This window comes from Strigops habroptila, chromosome 9 (assembly GCF_004027225.2).
Source record: "Strigops habroptila isolate Jane chromosome 9, bStrHab1.2.pri, whole genome shotgun sequence".
In the NCBI taxonomy this organism is placed as follows: domain Eukaryota; kingdom Metazoa; phylum Chordata; class Aves; order Psittaciformes; family Psittacidae; genus Strigops; species Strigops habroptila.
In genome coordinates this window covers 16,639,935-16,657,017 of record NC_044285.2, presented here as the reverse complement: position 1 = coordinate 16,657,017, position 17,083 = coordinate 16,639,935, and the positions used below count along the sequence as shown (strand labels likewise).

The 17,083-nt window shown below is 38.0% G+C and overlaps 1 protein-coding gene across 5 annotated transcripts in view; it reads left to right on the top strand.

Moving 5' to 3' along the window:
- Nucleotides 1-17,083, top strand: part of OTUD7A (OTU deubiquitinase 7A) — a 117,717-nt gene that overhangs the window by 63,449 nt on the left and 37,185 nt on the right. For 2 of the 5 annotated variants that reach the window (XM_030498198.1, XM_030498195.1), the window contains exons 4-6: nt 295-427; nt 9,333-9,488; nt 10,147-10,298. In XM_030498198.1, the coding sequence (XP_030354058.1) occupies nt 10,151-10,298 (148 nt within the window). In that variant the 5' untranslated portion in view covers nt 295-427; nt 9,333-9,488; nt 10,147-10,150. Of the gene's footprint in view, nt 1-294; nt 432-9,332; nt 9,489-10,146; nt 10,299-17,083 lie in introns of all 5 variants that reach the window. The other 3 variants (XM_030498194.1, XM_030498197.1, XM_030498196.1) reach the window with 3 other exon arrangements.

Here is a 17,083-nt window from a genome sequence, read left to right as displayed (position 1 = left end):
ATGAATCTTGAGAAAGAACTATTAGAGGAGTTTTAAAGTGTGAATGACCATATACTCATGTGGAATAGCCATAAGGATATTTTTGCACAGTCATAATTACTGTTTTTTTCCCTTAATTGTCTGGGTTGTGCCCAAGTAATCTTCTTAATGCAAATTATTGTGCATGTTAATTTATCTGCATAGAGAGTACCTGTTCGGCTCCTAAGGTCAAAGGTGAAGTTGATTTTTGCTAGTTGTTGTTACTCAGATAGTATAGAATAAGTACAGTGATTAATACACTACTTTTTTTTCCAGATTTCTCAGGGGACAAAATTTTGCTTATTCATACCTTCTACTGTGGCAAAACCAGATTATTTTTCTCACCAAAAACCAGGAGCATAATGCCCATCTGACACATGCCTCCAGGAACTCTTCTTTAAAGTCTGTTGTAAGTAAGTCGAATTAAAAACTTGCTTAAATGTAGCTTTAATCAGCTGTGTGTCTATTTACAACTCAAAAACAAGCAGCGTTAACAGCAGAACTGCTCTTAGCAGGCTGGCTTGTCAGCAGCTGTTTGTTCTTAAATGAAAATATAGGAGGAAGTAACTTGCTGTAAAGCAGGAGTTGAGGTTGAACTGCTTCCTGACCACTGCACACCACCGTGTCATACCTGTGTGTTCTGTTCCTCTCCCGCATTCCCTGGTAAAAGATGACTGTGACACATTGCAGATCAGAGGCTATGGAGTTGTGCATGAATAACATGAACAAAAAGATTATCTGCATTGTAAATGAAGACTTAGACTCCTGTTGCTATGACAATTAATTTTACAATTCACAATGTAGAAATAGGGGGCTAAATAACTCAAAATGTTAGAAACAGCAAGTGGTTAAGCTTGTCTTCACTGTGTTGATTGTTGAGCTGCATGCATTTCCTGGTGCCTGTATGCCCAAGTGTTTCATTTTTAATGCAACACAGACGTGAAAAAAATAATGAAACTCCACATTATATATATCCAGCAATTGTTACTCAGACATCTTGCTTTTTATGGACTGAATATTATGCGTGCAAAGTACATGATATATGTTTTGTGAGGGAAAACTGTGTTAAGATTAGAGTTTTGGCCAGCATACCTTCTTTATTTGAAAAAGAATGCCATTTGGATGAATATGTTCAATATCTGGAAACAGTATCTACTGGTAGCATCAGGATGAATTTATAAATGAGGGGAAAAATAAGGAAAAAATTCTGAATGAGGAAATAATTGAGCTTGTTGATATTGTTTGTGTTATAGTGGAAGAGATGCATGTTACTTAATGAAACTGTGCATTTAAGAGGCCTTAGATTAACATTCGAAAGCCTAATTGTTATATTTCCAGTACAGTACAACACTGCCTACTTTATCACCTTCCCTGATAAGAGAATAATTGATGCTTGAATTTGATTTAAAATTAAGGCCTTTGTTTTAGGGAAACTCCAATTTTATCAGTGCTGTTACATTTAGCTCTTGCACTGCTGCTTACTTTCACACTATGAGGGCCCCCGTGAATTAAATAAAGGAAACACTGTAATTGCCTTATCTGTTGTCCTGTATGAAAGCAAAACCATTATAGCAATGGTGGTGGTTTATCCTGAGAAACATATACATATGAAGGGATATAAAGGATCCTTACCTGGAAAGGCTGTTTCATGCTTGTCATTTATTGCAGTTCTGCAGCCCTGTTTCTGTGGACTTCTCATCTGTGACATTTTCTCTCTCTGAGAATGTAGTCATTCTTGAGTAGGAACAATAGTGTTATGAAAACCCTCTGAAGCTCCATGAAAACACAGTTGTAAACAGGACATCTGAGTACTGAATGAATTCTCCTGCATGTGCACCTGCTGTAGGACTGGTGGTGTGCCTTTTGCTAGGCTGCCCTCAGCGGTGGAGTGCAAGTAAAGGACTTCTCAGTTGTTAGCAGTGACTATAGGTGTTTTGGAACATATTCTGGATATTTTAATGTACTGAGTAGTGTCTCTAGCTTTCCATAATGTTCCTTCAGTGGGAGCGTGCCATAGCTCTTAAAGGCAGCATGGTCTTTTCAATTTCTCTTTTCCACTTTCTTTCATCTTAGCCTCAAGTAATAGGTTATAACCTCTAAGTCTTAAATAAATTGCTTCAAAAGATGATTTAGTGGTGTACTTTATCAATAGTTCTAGCTTCAAATAATTCAAATGGTAGATATTTTAAATAGCTTTTCTGGAAACTGACCTGTAGATGTGTTTTTAAAACACTTCCCAGTTGGTCCCTGAACTTGGGCATTACCCTTCCTAGAACTGACCTTAAAATAGTTGAACAATTCTCTTTTCTTGGGTATTGGCTCTTCTCTGACAGTTCCCACGGGGATTTAGTGTGTGGACTGAGGGTTCCTCAGCATAGCTTCCCTCTGGTTTTTTTGTGGGGGTTTTTTCACTTCTGAGTCTAATGTATCAGTTCAGGACTTGTCTACACAAGATACTGAGGAAAATTGGGGCAGATCAACTAAATGGAGGAATTTAGAGGGCAGCTTAAATGCCACCAAGTCTCTCTGTGCACTCTCCTATTCATGATTAAAGTGGCCTCCAGTGAATTTGGTTTAATTCACTCTGAAGGCAAGATGAGCCAGACCAAGACCACATTTTATTGCCAGATGAAGGTGTTTGCAAATAAATTTAATGGACATGGCCAAATCCAGTTAAATTAATATGGGTTAATTTTCCTGAATTCCATTGTGCAGACAAAACCTTAGTAATAATGCCTGATAGGAGCTTTTATTTGTCTTCTTTCTTGTTCTTCACCTTTTCTTTAACTCTGATGTTTTATACTTGAGAAGATAAATTGGCTCATAATTGTACAAGTGACCGCATATTGTCTTGTTATCTTACATGTTATGAGAGTCCTTGTTTTATGATTAACATATAAATACCCCACTTTGCCATTAAGGTCCTTTCCAACCCTAACTATGCTATGATTCTATGTTACATGATGTTTAGGTAGTTATGATCACTTTGGCTGCTTCAGCTAATGCCTTGTAATCCATCACTGTGACTACATCTGCTGTCAAGATCTTATCCACTCAGCAGCTTAAAGCGTTTTGTACAGGTTTTGCAGAACCTGTAATTTTGCAGATTATTATTGCAAATATTTTGTGACCCCATGTCCCTTCACTAATGTAATTATGCAGTGCCTCTTAATGGAGTGGTTTGCCATTCTGATGGGAGAACTCAGTCAAGTGCAGCTAATTTGAATGCAGTCAGATTAAAGGTACAGCTTCCTAGCTCAGTACAGAGGCTTGAAGGAGCGTTTTGGTGAAGTGTACAGTAGCTTAAATAGTACAGTTTGTACAGATATATTTCCTGAATAATATTTTATTTCTTTCATAGGAATTCTATGAGCAGCATGGGCTTAGTCATACAAAACAGGCTGCAAAACTTAAGTCCACTTAATCTGTAATAGAAGTGTATAGTATATATTTAGTTCTATGTGAGATGTTCTTCTGACTGTGAGGTTAAAGACTGGCTTTCATCTTTATATTTTTGGCAGCTAAATCTGCAAGGTATTTGAAGATAAAGTGTGTTTAGAACAAAACTGGTGTGAAGCTGGTGAAGTAATGTCTGATTTGCATGGGATGAATACAGGATGTAAAAGTAAAATGCTTAAGAGAGATGCTCTCTTTTAATTGGCCTTTAAAATACTGTGATATAGGAGTCTGAGCATAAATATCTACTCTTAAGTCCACTATGATCTGAGAGATCTCCTCTGAGAGTGTTAGGCTTAAGCATGCTTAGGCATTGTGTGAAAAAGCTGCCTTGTGTCCAGTGATTTACAGTCAAATTTGAATTTCTGGTGGACTGGAGCATTCTGCTGATGGGCAGCATCAATGCCATGCAAGGTAGGGCAATACCGGAGAGGTTTTGTAGAAGTTGAAGGCCTGGAATCTCTGGGAAAGTGAAATCAGTGTAGAGGGAGCTAGGATGTCCTGATTGAAGAAAAGGTGTGGAGTATTTCTTTGTACCCAGTTTTATATTTGTCACTCAACTGCCTGAGAGCTATTTTTATTAGGAAACAGGGTAAGCTTCTATTCGAATGGGTTTATTGAGACCCTGTTTGTCTTTCCAACTGAAATCATTGTGTCTAGGAAAAAACTGCTGTGAGAACTTAAAAACTTTCTGGAAAAACTTTACGTCAGCATTCCTGTGCAGTTGTGTGTATTTAGTTATGGTCTTGTGCAGTCTTGACAAATTAAGGTGAACATTTAAATAAATAAATTTATAAATAAATAAATTAAGGTGAACATTTAAATAAATAAATAAAGAAAGATCCCCAGGTGTGTTTCAGGTAGTCAGTATTCCAAGTGTGATTCAGGTACCTAAATATGCACCTGACAAGTATTATATGTGGAAATAAGTGATTTGGGCACCTTCCTCACACAGAGATGTGTATTGCTACTTTGAAAGCTCTGTATGCTCTGAGATAGCCTCATGGAACTAGTAGACTCATACACTTCTGAAGCAACAGCTGAAACCCAGCAGGTGCTATGTGCTATCTAGAGTAGCACTAGCTACATACCTTTATGTACCTGTATTGATTTCTGTGTGGTTTCTTAGACTCTGCAGTCATGCTTTATCTCTGCTTTCTCCTCTTTGACACAGCTTTTCTCTGAATCCCATGTGTTTGTTTTCCTCCTTCTGACTACTGGATCATGGTAAATAAATACAACTGAATTACAAGTTCTGTACACCTTTCTTCATAGAGCAACAGAGCAGGAGCAGAGATGCTGTTGAGGAATTTGCCAGAAAATCTCTCCTTTTAAATTTTGAGAGTTGCACAGTGTCGTACACAGCTGTCATCAGTCAGGCTGGAATTTTAAGAGACTTCTGTAGCTTCTGCTTTGGAACATGCCTGTGCAGTTTATTGAGGTGCTAATTTAAGACTGTGGACTGGTTTTTGGTTTGGGTTTGGCTTTTTTCAGTTGTTTGGAGTATTTTTATTTGCATTTATGTATGGGGCATTGGTATTACTAGTAGACTGGCCTTCTGCCACCTTACTGATCAAAATACCCTTCTTAGTTTCAACTGTCATTCTCTGAGCATAATCTAAGAGGAAAAAGAATTGATGTAGGCTATTCCTTGTGAATCTGAGATAAAAATTTCAGACCAGTGAGCAAATTTTACAGTTAAGCAATCATGTATCTTTGTGGATACACTATGTTATATCCTCAATATTTACATACAAAGATGAACATTTACGATATAGTCTGTATTTTTCTGCTACCCATATTTATTTATTAGAAAACCAGAAACTAGGGAGGAAGAAATGGTCTTATTTAATGCATTGGTTGAATTTCGTATTATTGTCAAGATTGTAGAATAATGACATTGTCCATCAAATATGGTATGTCAGAAAGAGTTGCTTTCAAAGCCTGGAGCTGTGCACAAACAGGGTCTTTCTGCCTTCATAACCAAAAATGCAAGCAGCTTGAATATTGAACAGAAGGGTGGTCTGCACTTAGCCTGTTAACCTATATATTGCCAAACCATCAGAGACGTTTGTGATGCCAGTGGCATTGGAGATGCCAGTAATGCTAGTGGGCAGTTAGCCTCATCACACTGCAGGGCAATTAAAAACAGCACATGGAGAAACTGGTTTAATCCAGTCAGTGATTGTCTGTCTAACCCTAATGGCTTCCCAGAGCACTGAGGCTTGGCACATTACTGATAGTGCTTATTTCATCCTGTCTGTGAAAATTATGAAAGATCCTAGTTGCAGTTCAGTCATTACGTCTTCCTGAGGTTCTGCCCATTTGTGCACCATTTGTGCGCTGGTTTCTTTCTGCTCCTTGCTTCTGTTTTGTTAGCTGTTTGTATTTCTGGACGTATGGGATTTGTTTTAACATACATGCTTTTGCTTCATTAGTTACCCCTATGCATCTCTTTCCATTTGTTTGGAAAAAAATATCTTCCTATTGTTTGACTGGGAGAAGCTATTTGATTTTGAAGAAGTCAAATTTAGATTCAGATGAAGAGAGTTTCCTTCCACGCATGGCTCAGTTTTGAGAGGGGTACTTAGAGAAGAAAAGATCAAATATAATGGAGATTAAATTAATTAAATTAATTGATTAAATTGATTTCAAGTCCTGTTAACCCACCTTAACATTTAGAAGCAATCAGTATCTCTTCTTTAAATACTTTTAAAATGCTTTTTCTTAGAATATACAACAAATCCTTCTGCCTCTTGTATTTGCATTGTATAAATAAGTTATTTAGAGAAGAAGTTTGGCTAGAGAATGAGTGAAAACCAAGGTCTTTGTGTTTGAGGGTCAAGATGTTTCCATTTACACTTGATTCAAAGTGCCTTTTGTGTGTCATATGTGACACATTTAAAAGGAGTACTGCAAGTATATATGTGTGCCTGTGCTGCTACCCACAAGAGGAGTGATGCTTATTGACAGGTGACGATAATATGGGTGATTGTGTTTGATCTCCTCAAGTTTGTGTATTTCAGGTGTGAGTTGTGTTAATGCTTTGACCAGTCACATGGAGCAAAGGTGGTGGGGATAGTTTTGTAGGTGAAGAGAGGTTGTGCTCATGTGGTGAGAACAGTATGTCTGGGAACCATCAGGCTTCTGGTCACTGCCTCCTTTTTTTTTTTTTTTTTTACAATTTGTTTTCTTCTTTTGCTCAGTAGTTCTTACTATTCCATCTGGGTGGGTTTTCATGGCTAATAGTAGTTTTCTGGCAAATATGATAATTTTTTTAAGACTTTTTCTTTAGCTGAGTTTTGGTTTGTTGGGTTTTTTCCTCCTCTAAGTTCTAGAGAGCTGTGAAAACAACTCCCTCGGGGGAAGAAAATAGTGCTAGTTCAACTGTACACAGGGAGGATCCTACCAACCCTGCTCCTCGCTTTCAGAGTGTAGAGCATGCATAGTTCAGGGTTCTGGTATAGGTTTTTCTTCAGGGGGAGGTAGTACAACTAACAGCCAGACCCCCTGTCCTCTGTGATAATCATGACTTCAAAATGGGGTAGAGGGGAGCTGTTGGCTATATGAAAAAAGAAAAATAGTTAATACATGGTTAGTAGTTGGTACTAACAGTAAAATACTGTTACAGTAGGAAACCTAGTGTTTGAGTTTGGGAGGGGGGTTGGATGGGCAGGGGATGCTGCATTGGGAGGGTTTGGGGTTTTTTACTATAGCTGTTAATATTTGTGGATTTGGTAGCACCACATTCAGTTTATAATGTTTCAGGGACTTTGTGAGGCCTTACCAGTGTAAGAGGAATGAGTTTCCACAGCAGACAGCTACTCAGTTGCATGCGTAGCAGGCATTTTAGTTGAAATTTGGAGTTTGCATGGAGGCTGGGCAGGAGTCTAGCTCCAGTCAGCACAGTCCTGTACATCTGATTTCATTTTTAAGTAATCCAACACGGTGAACCAGTGTTCCTTCAGGTAATCGGTGATGGGTTTGTTCTGGTTTCTTTCATTTTAACGTTCATTAACATGTTTCATCATTGATTCTTACAACTGTCTGAATAAACACTATTAGGCTATGTTGAGCTGTTAATTTAGGTCTGATGAGTAACAGGAAGAATTAAATATAGGTATATGTAGGAAGAATATAGGTATTAATACAGGAAGAATTAAACAAGTATTTTTGTGCAGGTGTTCTAAGCACAGTTGCAGGACGCAGAGCCTGGAGAATTGCACAGCAAAGTACACAGATATAGAGGGAGCGTTTGACTAGAAAATGTTATCATGTCCCTGTCGTGCATTTGGAAGGTCTGGATGGAGTGTGCTTCCTTGGCATGCAGCACAAGGCAGGTGTTTCTACCTGTACAGCTATTTATCACTAGATAATGGAACCCGGAGAGTATTTAACTTTAAATTATTGTTTTTCAGTAAAACCATGGCTGGCCTCATCTCTGGCTCTGCTGCAGGTGGGCCATGTTTTCATCAGATACTACCAGTTCTCTATATATAGACAGAGAACTTTCTGCATTACCAGAAAAATCCTCTTTTGTGGTAAAGATCTTCATGGGCAGCTTGGGTAACCTTTACTGGGATGAGTTAAGGATGAAATGTATCTGTTGACATGGTCAATATATGGATTCTGTATGACCATGTAATCAAGAGGCAATTCTGAGGTGTTGGGTGATGTCATAAATGCTGAAAGAATTGGGTCTTCTGCTGTTAAAAGGAAATCTTTTCAACACTGAAATAATGCTGATACTGAGACAACTCATGAATTGGCTTGTTAAGCCTGATATGCACTTCGGTTTTCCAAATTGCTTAGCAGTCTAGCCCCACACCTAGTGACTGGACTTGAGTGCCCAGCTGGTGCACTCAAAATTAGCAGCCACTTTGGACTGTTAGATGAGGTTCACTGATGCTTTGTATCATTCACCTGCAGCAGGTTCTTTAAGCTGGTTGTTTCATTCTTTCTCTTAGTCATTAAAGAAATTAATTGTATTCAGTTTCTTGTGACTTTTTGTATGGATGTTTAGTACAGTAGATCTATGAGCTTTTTTTTTGTCGTTGATTTTTTTTTTGTTGGTTTATTTTTTATTTTCAGTAAAAGTAGTGGTTTTGTCTTACGTTTGAATTGAAACAAATTCAGTTGGTACAAAGCTTAGATGCTAAATTTGGTTATAATCCACTAAGGTAGTTTTCTTCCTGAAGTGTGTGCATTCCTTTATAGTATTTCCTCCTCAGTATTTCCATCTTTCCTTCTGTTATTCCATCTTCATTTGAGAAGTGTTTCCCTTGTCCAGTGGTGATCCAGATGCGCAGTCTGCAGTCCTTCATTGGATTTGCTCCAGTATGTCAATGTCTTTCTTGTGCTGGGGAGCCAGAAATGGATGTAATTCTGGATGAGTCTCACCAGGGCTGAATAGAAGGGTTCACCTCCCCTGCTTTCCTGATGTGGCCCAAACATAATGATACAGTTGTATAACTAGTATAAAAGCACAGATGTAGAGGCAGTATAAAACATACAGTGGAGGGGCCAGAAGACTAAGTGGGTAGGCCTAGCATGCTTTGATACCAAAAAGTGTGTCATTGTGTAGCCATATCCCACATACATTCAGATTGTTGGAAGGTGGGTTTTGCAGGCAGACCTCATGGATGAGGCCAAGAAGGCCCCCACGCTCCTGGGGCAGAAGGTAAATGATGTTTGTATCCTACCTGGGGTATGTAGTGCAGAAAAAGGCAATTTCTAAGAAAGCAAAGGCACTCCATTTTTAAGATTAGATATGACCAGGTAATTGCACATGGAGTGGGAAAGGACTGTGTTTCATTTGGGGAACAGTGAAATCAACTGGTTTCCAATTTCTTTCACAGTTTCTTTCTCTGTAGCTGTGGTACAAGCAAGAGCCAACCAGTATCATCTGCTGCCAGTAGGAAATCTCCAAACTAGTACTTACCCTTGGCACACAGTAAAGCTGCAGCTGAGCCTGAGAGGAGGAATTAACAGGAAAAATTAATTCATGTTCAAAGGTAAACTTTGTCCAATGATGAATAACAAGCATAGAAGTAAAACATATGCTTTTGCTTATGTTTCACTTAATTTCATCCCGTTTTCTTTGCTTCGCACTATTTCTGCAGTGGTGCAGGCAGGGTAGAAGTACAGTTGCCTTTACAGAATCACAGAATTGTTAGGGTTGGAAGGGCCCTCTGGATCTCATCTATCTACATCAACCTTTAGCATAACTGTGTTTTGAGTGACAGTTTCCTTCATAGCTTATCCAGCAGAAACTACTCAGGAAATGCCTGCTTTAGTTTTTATTTGATATTTGTGGAGAACATTACGTTCTTGGGAACAAAAAAGTAGGTACAAAATGCAGAAGGGCAGTTGTATTTTTGTCGGCCATGGCACAGTGCCTTTGTTTAGCTGGATTGGAGTCTTCAAGTTACAGAATTATTTACAGGCTTGCACGTAAGAAAAAACAATATATGAAATGTTAGGAAAGGGAAAACCTTCCAGTGTGAGTGATCAACAGCTTTTAGGCTAAGGCAGAGGTGGATGACCATCACTGTTTGTTTTAACTTGAATGGTTTAAAAATTTTAATAGTCCTGTTTGGGGAAGAGATGAAAAATGTGATTTACATCACTTGGAGTATATCCTAAAATGCCATTTCTTTTTCTCCTTGGCAGATGGATGCCTTCTAGCCGACCAGCAAGTCCTGCTGCTGCATGTCTGGCAGCACCTCTGAATGATCACATGACTCTTGATATGGATGCAGTCCTGTCAGACTTTGTTCGGTCCACAGGGGCAGAACCAGGTCTGGCGAGAGACTTACTGGAAGGTAAGCTGACAGCACACAAGTATTTCCTGTGCTCACCACTTGCTTAAAGGAAGAGCCAGTCATAAAAAGAGAGACACTAGTATTTTGACTAGTAAGTCAACTCTTGTGATAAGCTGACCATAGAGAGTACTAAGGTAGGTGTTTTCAGCAAAAACATAAAAAAGTTCTTAGTGTTAGATGGTTGTGTTTTAGGTTATTAACAATCATGCCTTAAAAGCATCTGTGCTAGGGAGAGAGAGGAGGGGACTTTAGCTGAATTTTGTCATTTTCAGCTGCCTGGAAGTAGTTATAAATGTTTTGGCTCACTGTGCAAAGCAGCTAAGTTTAGTCTGAAATGGACTTCCCATAAAGTGATAGAGAAACCAGAGATATTTCTGGGGCCAGTGATTAATATGTGTACCTGAACTTCATGGTGTGGGAGTAAAGTGGCTCGGTTAGAAAACATCTGAGAACCGATATCAGAAAAATAACTGGGTCTTTCTATAATTTTATTGTAGTTGTGTAAAGTTTATTCGCTTAAAAGTGGAAAGACACCTTTGATATTTGAAGGCATTTTGTCATGGTTGGTTTTGTTAATTTCTTCTGATGTGGGCTAACAACAGTTGTGAAGACAGGAAGTTAGAAATGAGTACGTGATATCTGTATGGTATACAAATTGCAAAGTGGTTCTGTGGGCTTGACACATGCACACTGGGCCTTTTCCTGAAAGTTGTCTTTTAATCTTAATATGCTTTAAGAAATTGTGTGTTAGATCAAAGTAACTACTGAGCAGCTACAGCAGACTTAAAAAGTATACATCAGCAAATGGGTAGGTTAAATACACAGCGGCTGTTGTACAAATAGCTAAAAATTCTATACATTGTATATGGATTGCATACAGATTTTCTAAATTGCCAGAAGCTGTCCTAAATATTTGCTCTGTTGGTGTTTCTGTATTCTGCCTGTCCGCTGGTAAAATCCCTGCAGTCTTGTTTCTGTTGAACTTTTTATTTAGCACAGCTACTTGTCTCACGGAAATGTTCTGCTTGTTGTGCTTGATGCATATCTTCCAGAAAGTGCTTGTTCTTGGTTTGAATGAAGATATAAAGAGGTTTTTTAAAAATACATATGCACACATGTATCGGTTCTATTTTATTTGTGTCTGGTTCTTCCTGCCAGCTATCAGTATCCTAAAATAAATAATGCCATAAACCAATAGCTTTTCTATCTAATTTTGATAAGCTAAGCGTGTCGAGCTCCAAGATTCTGTGTTTTCTCTGTCATTCAAAAGAATGTATGCGGAAATGTTTGGGCTATTTTGGTATATATCTTTCTAGTACTAAGATTGCCTTTCTGCAATCACATTGCATATGCTGCTGTTTGTATCTCTAGCCAGGTTCACTTCAGTGTTGCACAGGGAGTTTGTGGTCAAGTCTGTGCTCAGTTTGAGGTTTCAAATTTACCAATTCTAGAATTCTGTGCAGCTGCTTAACTGTCAAGGAGGTCAGATTTTATGGACTTCAAAGCATTATTTCAGTGGTATGAGGACTTTGTACATCTGAAAATGGGCATGAATGCGGACTTCAAAATTAAAAATGGGTTTGTTTTTCTTAGTTCTGCCTAAGAAATTAATTTTATTTTCATGACATTGCTATGTCTATGTTTAGAAAAGTGTTCTGTCTGTCTAATCAGCTATTCATTGCTGGATAAAGTTGCTTAGTTTGCATTTGTCCAATGCACAATGTGTTTTATACCTACTGGTAATTGAGTCTGAAGGGCCAGTTGTAGGTTACTTGCTACTTGCTCTTTATGTGATACAGCTATGAGAACTTACATGTATAGACTTGGACAAAGTGCAAAGGCAGAAGGGGCTTAACAGCGCATGGACCTACACTTCAGTAAGTCATCTGTCTGACTGTTTGAGTTTTCTTCAGGTTTTCTTGAGTATTGTAAAGAAACTTGAGATTCCAATCTGATACGTTATAGACCTATGTGATGTGATTGAGTCAGTGATTTTTTTTTTTAATTAAGCTACATATAAATATTTTAAAACTAAGGCCTTTTCCCAACTGTTCAGTAGAACAGTGGCGATATTTATGACTGGATGTATTTTGTCAATGCAGACCATTTGTGTTAAATACTAATGAAGCATAGCAAACAATGTTAGATTTATAGTCATGTAGCATTACGTAACTGGCATATTGCAAAGGATAGATTATGCGTTGTTTTTAGCAGAGGTTTTAATAGCACAGAATCATTTACCTTATTACTCATATGTGTCTATTAAAGATACACAGTCACATGAGTAATCAACATTTTTTCCACTCTCTGATGTGCTGTGGATGCTTAGTAACTGAGTTTAATCAGAGCTTAGAATGACTTTATAGCTTTGAACATCCCAGTAGTTGAATGCCTGCTTCTAGGATGAGAACCCAAGGTAGCCAAGATCATGAGAAAAATCCTCTCATGTGGATTATGTACAGCTAACCCAAGCAGCATCTTATCCCTCTCAGTTCAGGAGGCTCTCATCTAGCCTAGATTTTTCCCTTGTGCCCAGTGTCCCTGCCTGGCTGAGCAATAGCCAAGTGATCTGTTTCTGGGCTGAATTCTCCAGATGATCTGTCTCCACATCAGAATGTGTCTTCCATCAGAAGCTGCAGTGAAACTAACATTGTTCTGTTACTTGCTGACAGTATCTTGTGCATAGAACATATCATGCTTGATTTGAGTTGCTTGTTCTTCTTGGTGCCTTTCTGTACTTTTTATACTGAAGGGCTTTTTCTTCCTCTGCTTAGCACTCCTCACTTTCTCTGTCTGAATGCTGTCCTGGGCTACCCAGACTACTTCCATCATTCTTTCCAGTTGAAAGAACAGCTTTCTACCAGCCCTGCCACAATCCTTAGCTACTATTACAGCTAATTATTAAAATGGGAAGCACAGTTCTTTCAGCTTGGTTACGATCACAAGACTGCAGTGTTCATCCTTGTTGTTTAGGACTTCAGGGAGGACACTTGGTTGATAGCTGTTTATACCATCATCTCCAATCTTGCAGAGTCTTTCAAGTAAACACTCAGCAGGAATTACCTTTTGAGAGCCTGCACATCTACACAAAAGTGTCCTCGAACTCATAGCATCTCCAAGACATCATAAATCCTGATGTTTTTATGTTAATAATTACAAATCAACCAAAGAATAAGGAGTATGTCCCTATGCAAATGAAAGGACACCAAATGCTATTTGCTGACTATACCAGATGATAAATAAAATCATGGGTTGGGGAGAATATATGAGCACCGCGTATGTTAGCAAATTATAGGGTGGAGAGTGGCTGTGACAGTTGCTTGGCTTTCAGAGCAGCATTTGACTCGGGGGATGTGGAAATCAAATCTAACGTTATACAGTGTGATGGTTCAGGAATCAGATATGCTTGAAGCAGATCACTTTGTATCAAAAACATCTGCTGCAGAGCTGAGATTTTGTCTCTGTGTGCTTTCATTCAGGAGGAAGGAAGTTTGTCTCTTCCCAAAAAAACCCCACAACAGATTTATTCATTCAGCCTTCCTGAGAACAAGAGCATTCTCATCACTGTAAATCTTACTCCAACAACTTTACACATAATTCCTTGAGACAAAGGCTTCATTTTGAATTAGCAGTATCTAAGAGCACACTGTAAACCTTCGTATCTTTTCCTAAGTTGAAAAATACAAGACATTGGCATGTCTTTAATGAGGAACTTAGTACCTGTAGGAAACTAGATGGTTGAAAGACAATCTGATACTTGTAAAAAGGGACACAGTTTGGGATGTAGTAGGGCACAGTTCATTCTGTATTACTGTACAGGAATTTTACCATTAAACAGAAGCATTCTTTGTTTTCATTGGGTTATCCTCATCTTTGAAAATAGGAACTCCAGGAAAGCAAAATACTCTGTTAGAGTCCACTTGTATGTTTAGGATGGTAGCAAAACTCCAGCTCAGATGAGGTCATCTGTTCTACTCAGTGTTCACTGCCTGGGAGATCTGCTTCCGATGTTGTTTTATTGCACAGGTCACCAATACCACTGTTTCAGGTCTCTCTGATACTCATTTTCTTTTCCTGCCATTTTACTTTTCAGTGATTAATTGTTTAGCTCTTGAATGCTGAAAATATATACTCAGCCTTTAATCTCACATCAGTGTATGAAGAACATATCTATGAATATATCAGTGAAAATAATTCTTCTTAAGTGCTAGTGAAAATAATTGTGTTCAATATTGATTTTAATAGCCAATATTTTTTCTTGATGTGTATGGTGCAGCACAGAAATAATTTATGGGGCAATTTAATGTGGATGTATGAATGGATTTAAAAAAAAAAAGTAAGAATGAAAAGTATGTGAGAAATTTTATCATATTGCCCATTTTCCCCCTTGATTCCAGTTAAAAAGGATAGAAATCAGTGATCCAGAATCTTTTTCTTCCAGTAAAGACCGAGAGCATGCCCTTGCCTGGTGCTGCTATCCTTATGAAAGTAAAAGCAATCTACAATATTTTCATGGCTATCTGGTATAAAACTCTAATATTGGACTTCTATACTTATTAAGATTCTTACAACTATGTAAAATTAATTGTAAATTAATATTCATAAATTTCAACTCTGTAGCATTAGCTCTGCCAATTATATGTTAGTGGATTGTACACATTTGCAAAACCATTAGTTTCTTAAAAATGTTCTTTCTAGCTTCACTTTCATTTTTGGATGACTTGTCCCAACTCTTCCATCTGTTTCATTTTGTATCTCTTGAGATATTGTTCAGCACTTTCTGAAGTTTTTACCTTGTTTGTGTGCTCCCAAGAACTGAAAGCATACTTCTGTATGTGGGATTATAGAGAGTAGGTATTACATTTTCTGAAACTTCACTGAGTTTATAAATAATTTTAAAAATAATAATAATCTAAAAATAATAATCAAAACTGAATCAAACTCAATGGCAGTGTTCAAGGCCAGGTTGGATGGAGTCTTGGGTGACATGGTTTAGTGCCAGGTGTCCCTGCCCATTGCAGAGGGGTTGGAACTAGATGATCTTAAGGTCCTTTCCAACCCCTAGCTATTCTGTGATTCTATATTTAACTGAGAACCTGTCCTTGTATAAATGGTTTAATTTATTTATATAAATGATGTAGTATTTCACCCTTCTATAAAACTAATGCTGTCTATTTCCAGCTTTATGTTGCACTTAATTGTAAGGTAGTTCCTCATGAATTCAAAAATCAGGAGGTTGGCTTTCCAGTCATGAAATATATGCAGTAAAGGAGACTGACCATATGGAACATGAGATATGCAGTAGGTAGAGACATCTCCTCAAAGAATAGTGTATCCAAGTGGAATTCAAAGAGAAGCATGTAATTAACGGAAAGGGGGAGAGAAATTGACAGTGCTGTCACGTGACTGAGTGTACAAAGCTAACTCCCCAAAATAGTCTCTTATTCTGCTATCCCTCAGACAGTTCCTTTTTTAGTTCTCTTGTGGAAGCCCTGGCAAAGGGAAGAGGAAGCTGAACTGCTACCAATGTCTCGTTACACAGAGATCAAAATTGTCATTTCCAGCTGTCTGTTCAGCTTTGAGTGACTCTGCATTCTAGCAGAAAATGAGGCACATGTCAACAACATGTCCTTGCTACAGTATTTTCCTTTGAGAACGAGGACCAGAATCTTGTTTTAAAATGTATGATCTGATTTTATCCTCGATTTGCGTATAAGTTTTTTCAGAAGAAATAAAACTGGTCTTGAGTTCGTATTCTTATTTTATGTCTGTCGGAAGGAAGATGTCATGATGTGGAGATTCGTATTGTTTTACTTTTTAGCATGCATTTAAGCTGATAGATAGCACAGGAGAACGTGGATGGAATAAGTGCCCTGTATGTTATACAGCCTGCCAAATACTGGATTTGTGTTTGGTCATTTGTAAACATCTAAGATTGTACATCCTTACAGGTAGCTTTCACCCTCGTAAGGGGAAGGACTACACAAATCAAGCATTCCTGCTGAAAATTCCTGTGCCTGTTTATTTGATTTGTATCTGATCCACAGTATAGTCTCATGTAAAATGCTGGTTCTGTCAAATGGGCTGAAGGGGAGAAGATGTGCCTCCCACTTAACAGCTGATGTTTTGTGTCTGTGGGTCAGCTGCTATGCCAAGGACACCTTTCTGTATGCTGGCATGGAGTACTTGAGTCACAGAGGCATGTTCCCTGCAATGGATTGGAAAGAGTTGTACTGACCTGGATGAGATTGAAAACAAAAGTCCTGTCTGTCAGCAAGACTTTTCCTGTTCTGTGGGCAGGGACACTATGGAATTTGTTTATTTTAATAGGGAGGATTTTTTTTTCTGTGGATGCTTTGCATTAGTTTTAGTACTAGTGAGATTGCAATTTTTTTCTGATTTGCTAGTAAAAATACAGACAATGACAGTAAAATATTTAAGAAATAGTGGCAAAACCTTTGGAAGTTACATTGCTAGTACTGGTTCTTCAGTAGTCTCTCGCTTGTTAACAAAAATGTTTTCTAAATGGTATTGCATTCAAGTGTGAGTTGCATTAACAATAAAAATGGCATTAGACGTAAAGTAGATAGACAAATATTGTACCTGATTAGAATGGTTAAAAATTCCAAAATGTTTGTGCATTTTAGTTTTACTGCCATCTCACCAAAATACCTTCTTTACTTTCTTACTTTTGTCACATTGAAAAATGATGCTGTCTTCCTTTCAATTTAGTTTCTTGTTCAGTTTCACCATTCTTTTGTGCTTCTGTAGACCTCATTTTTATT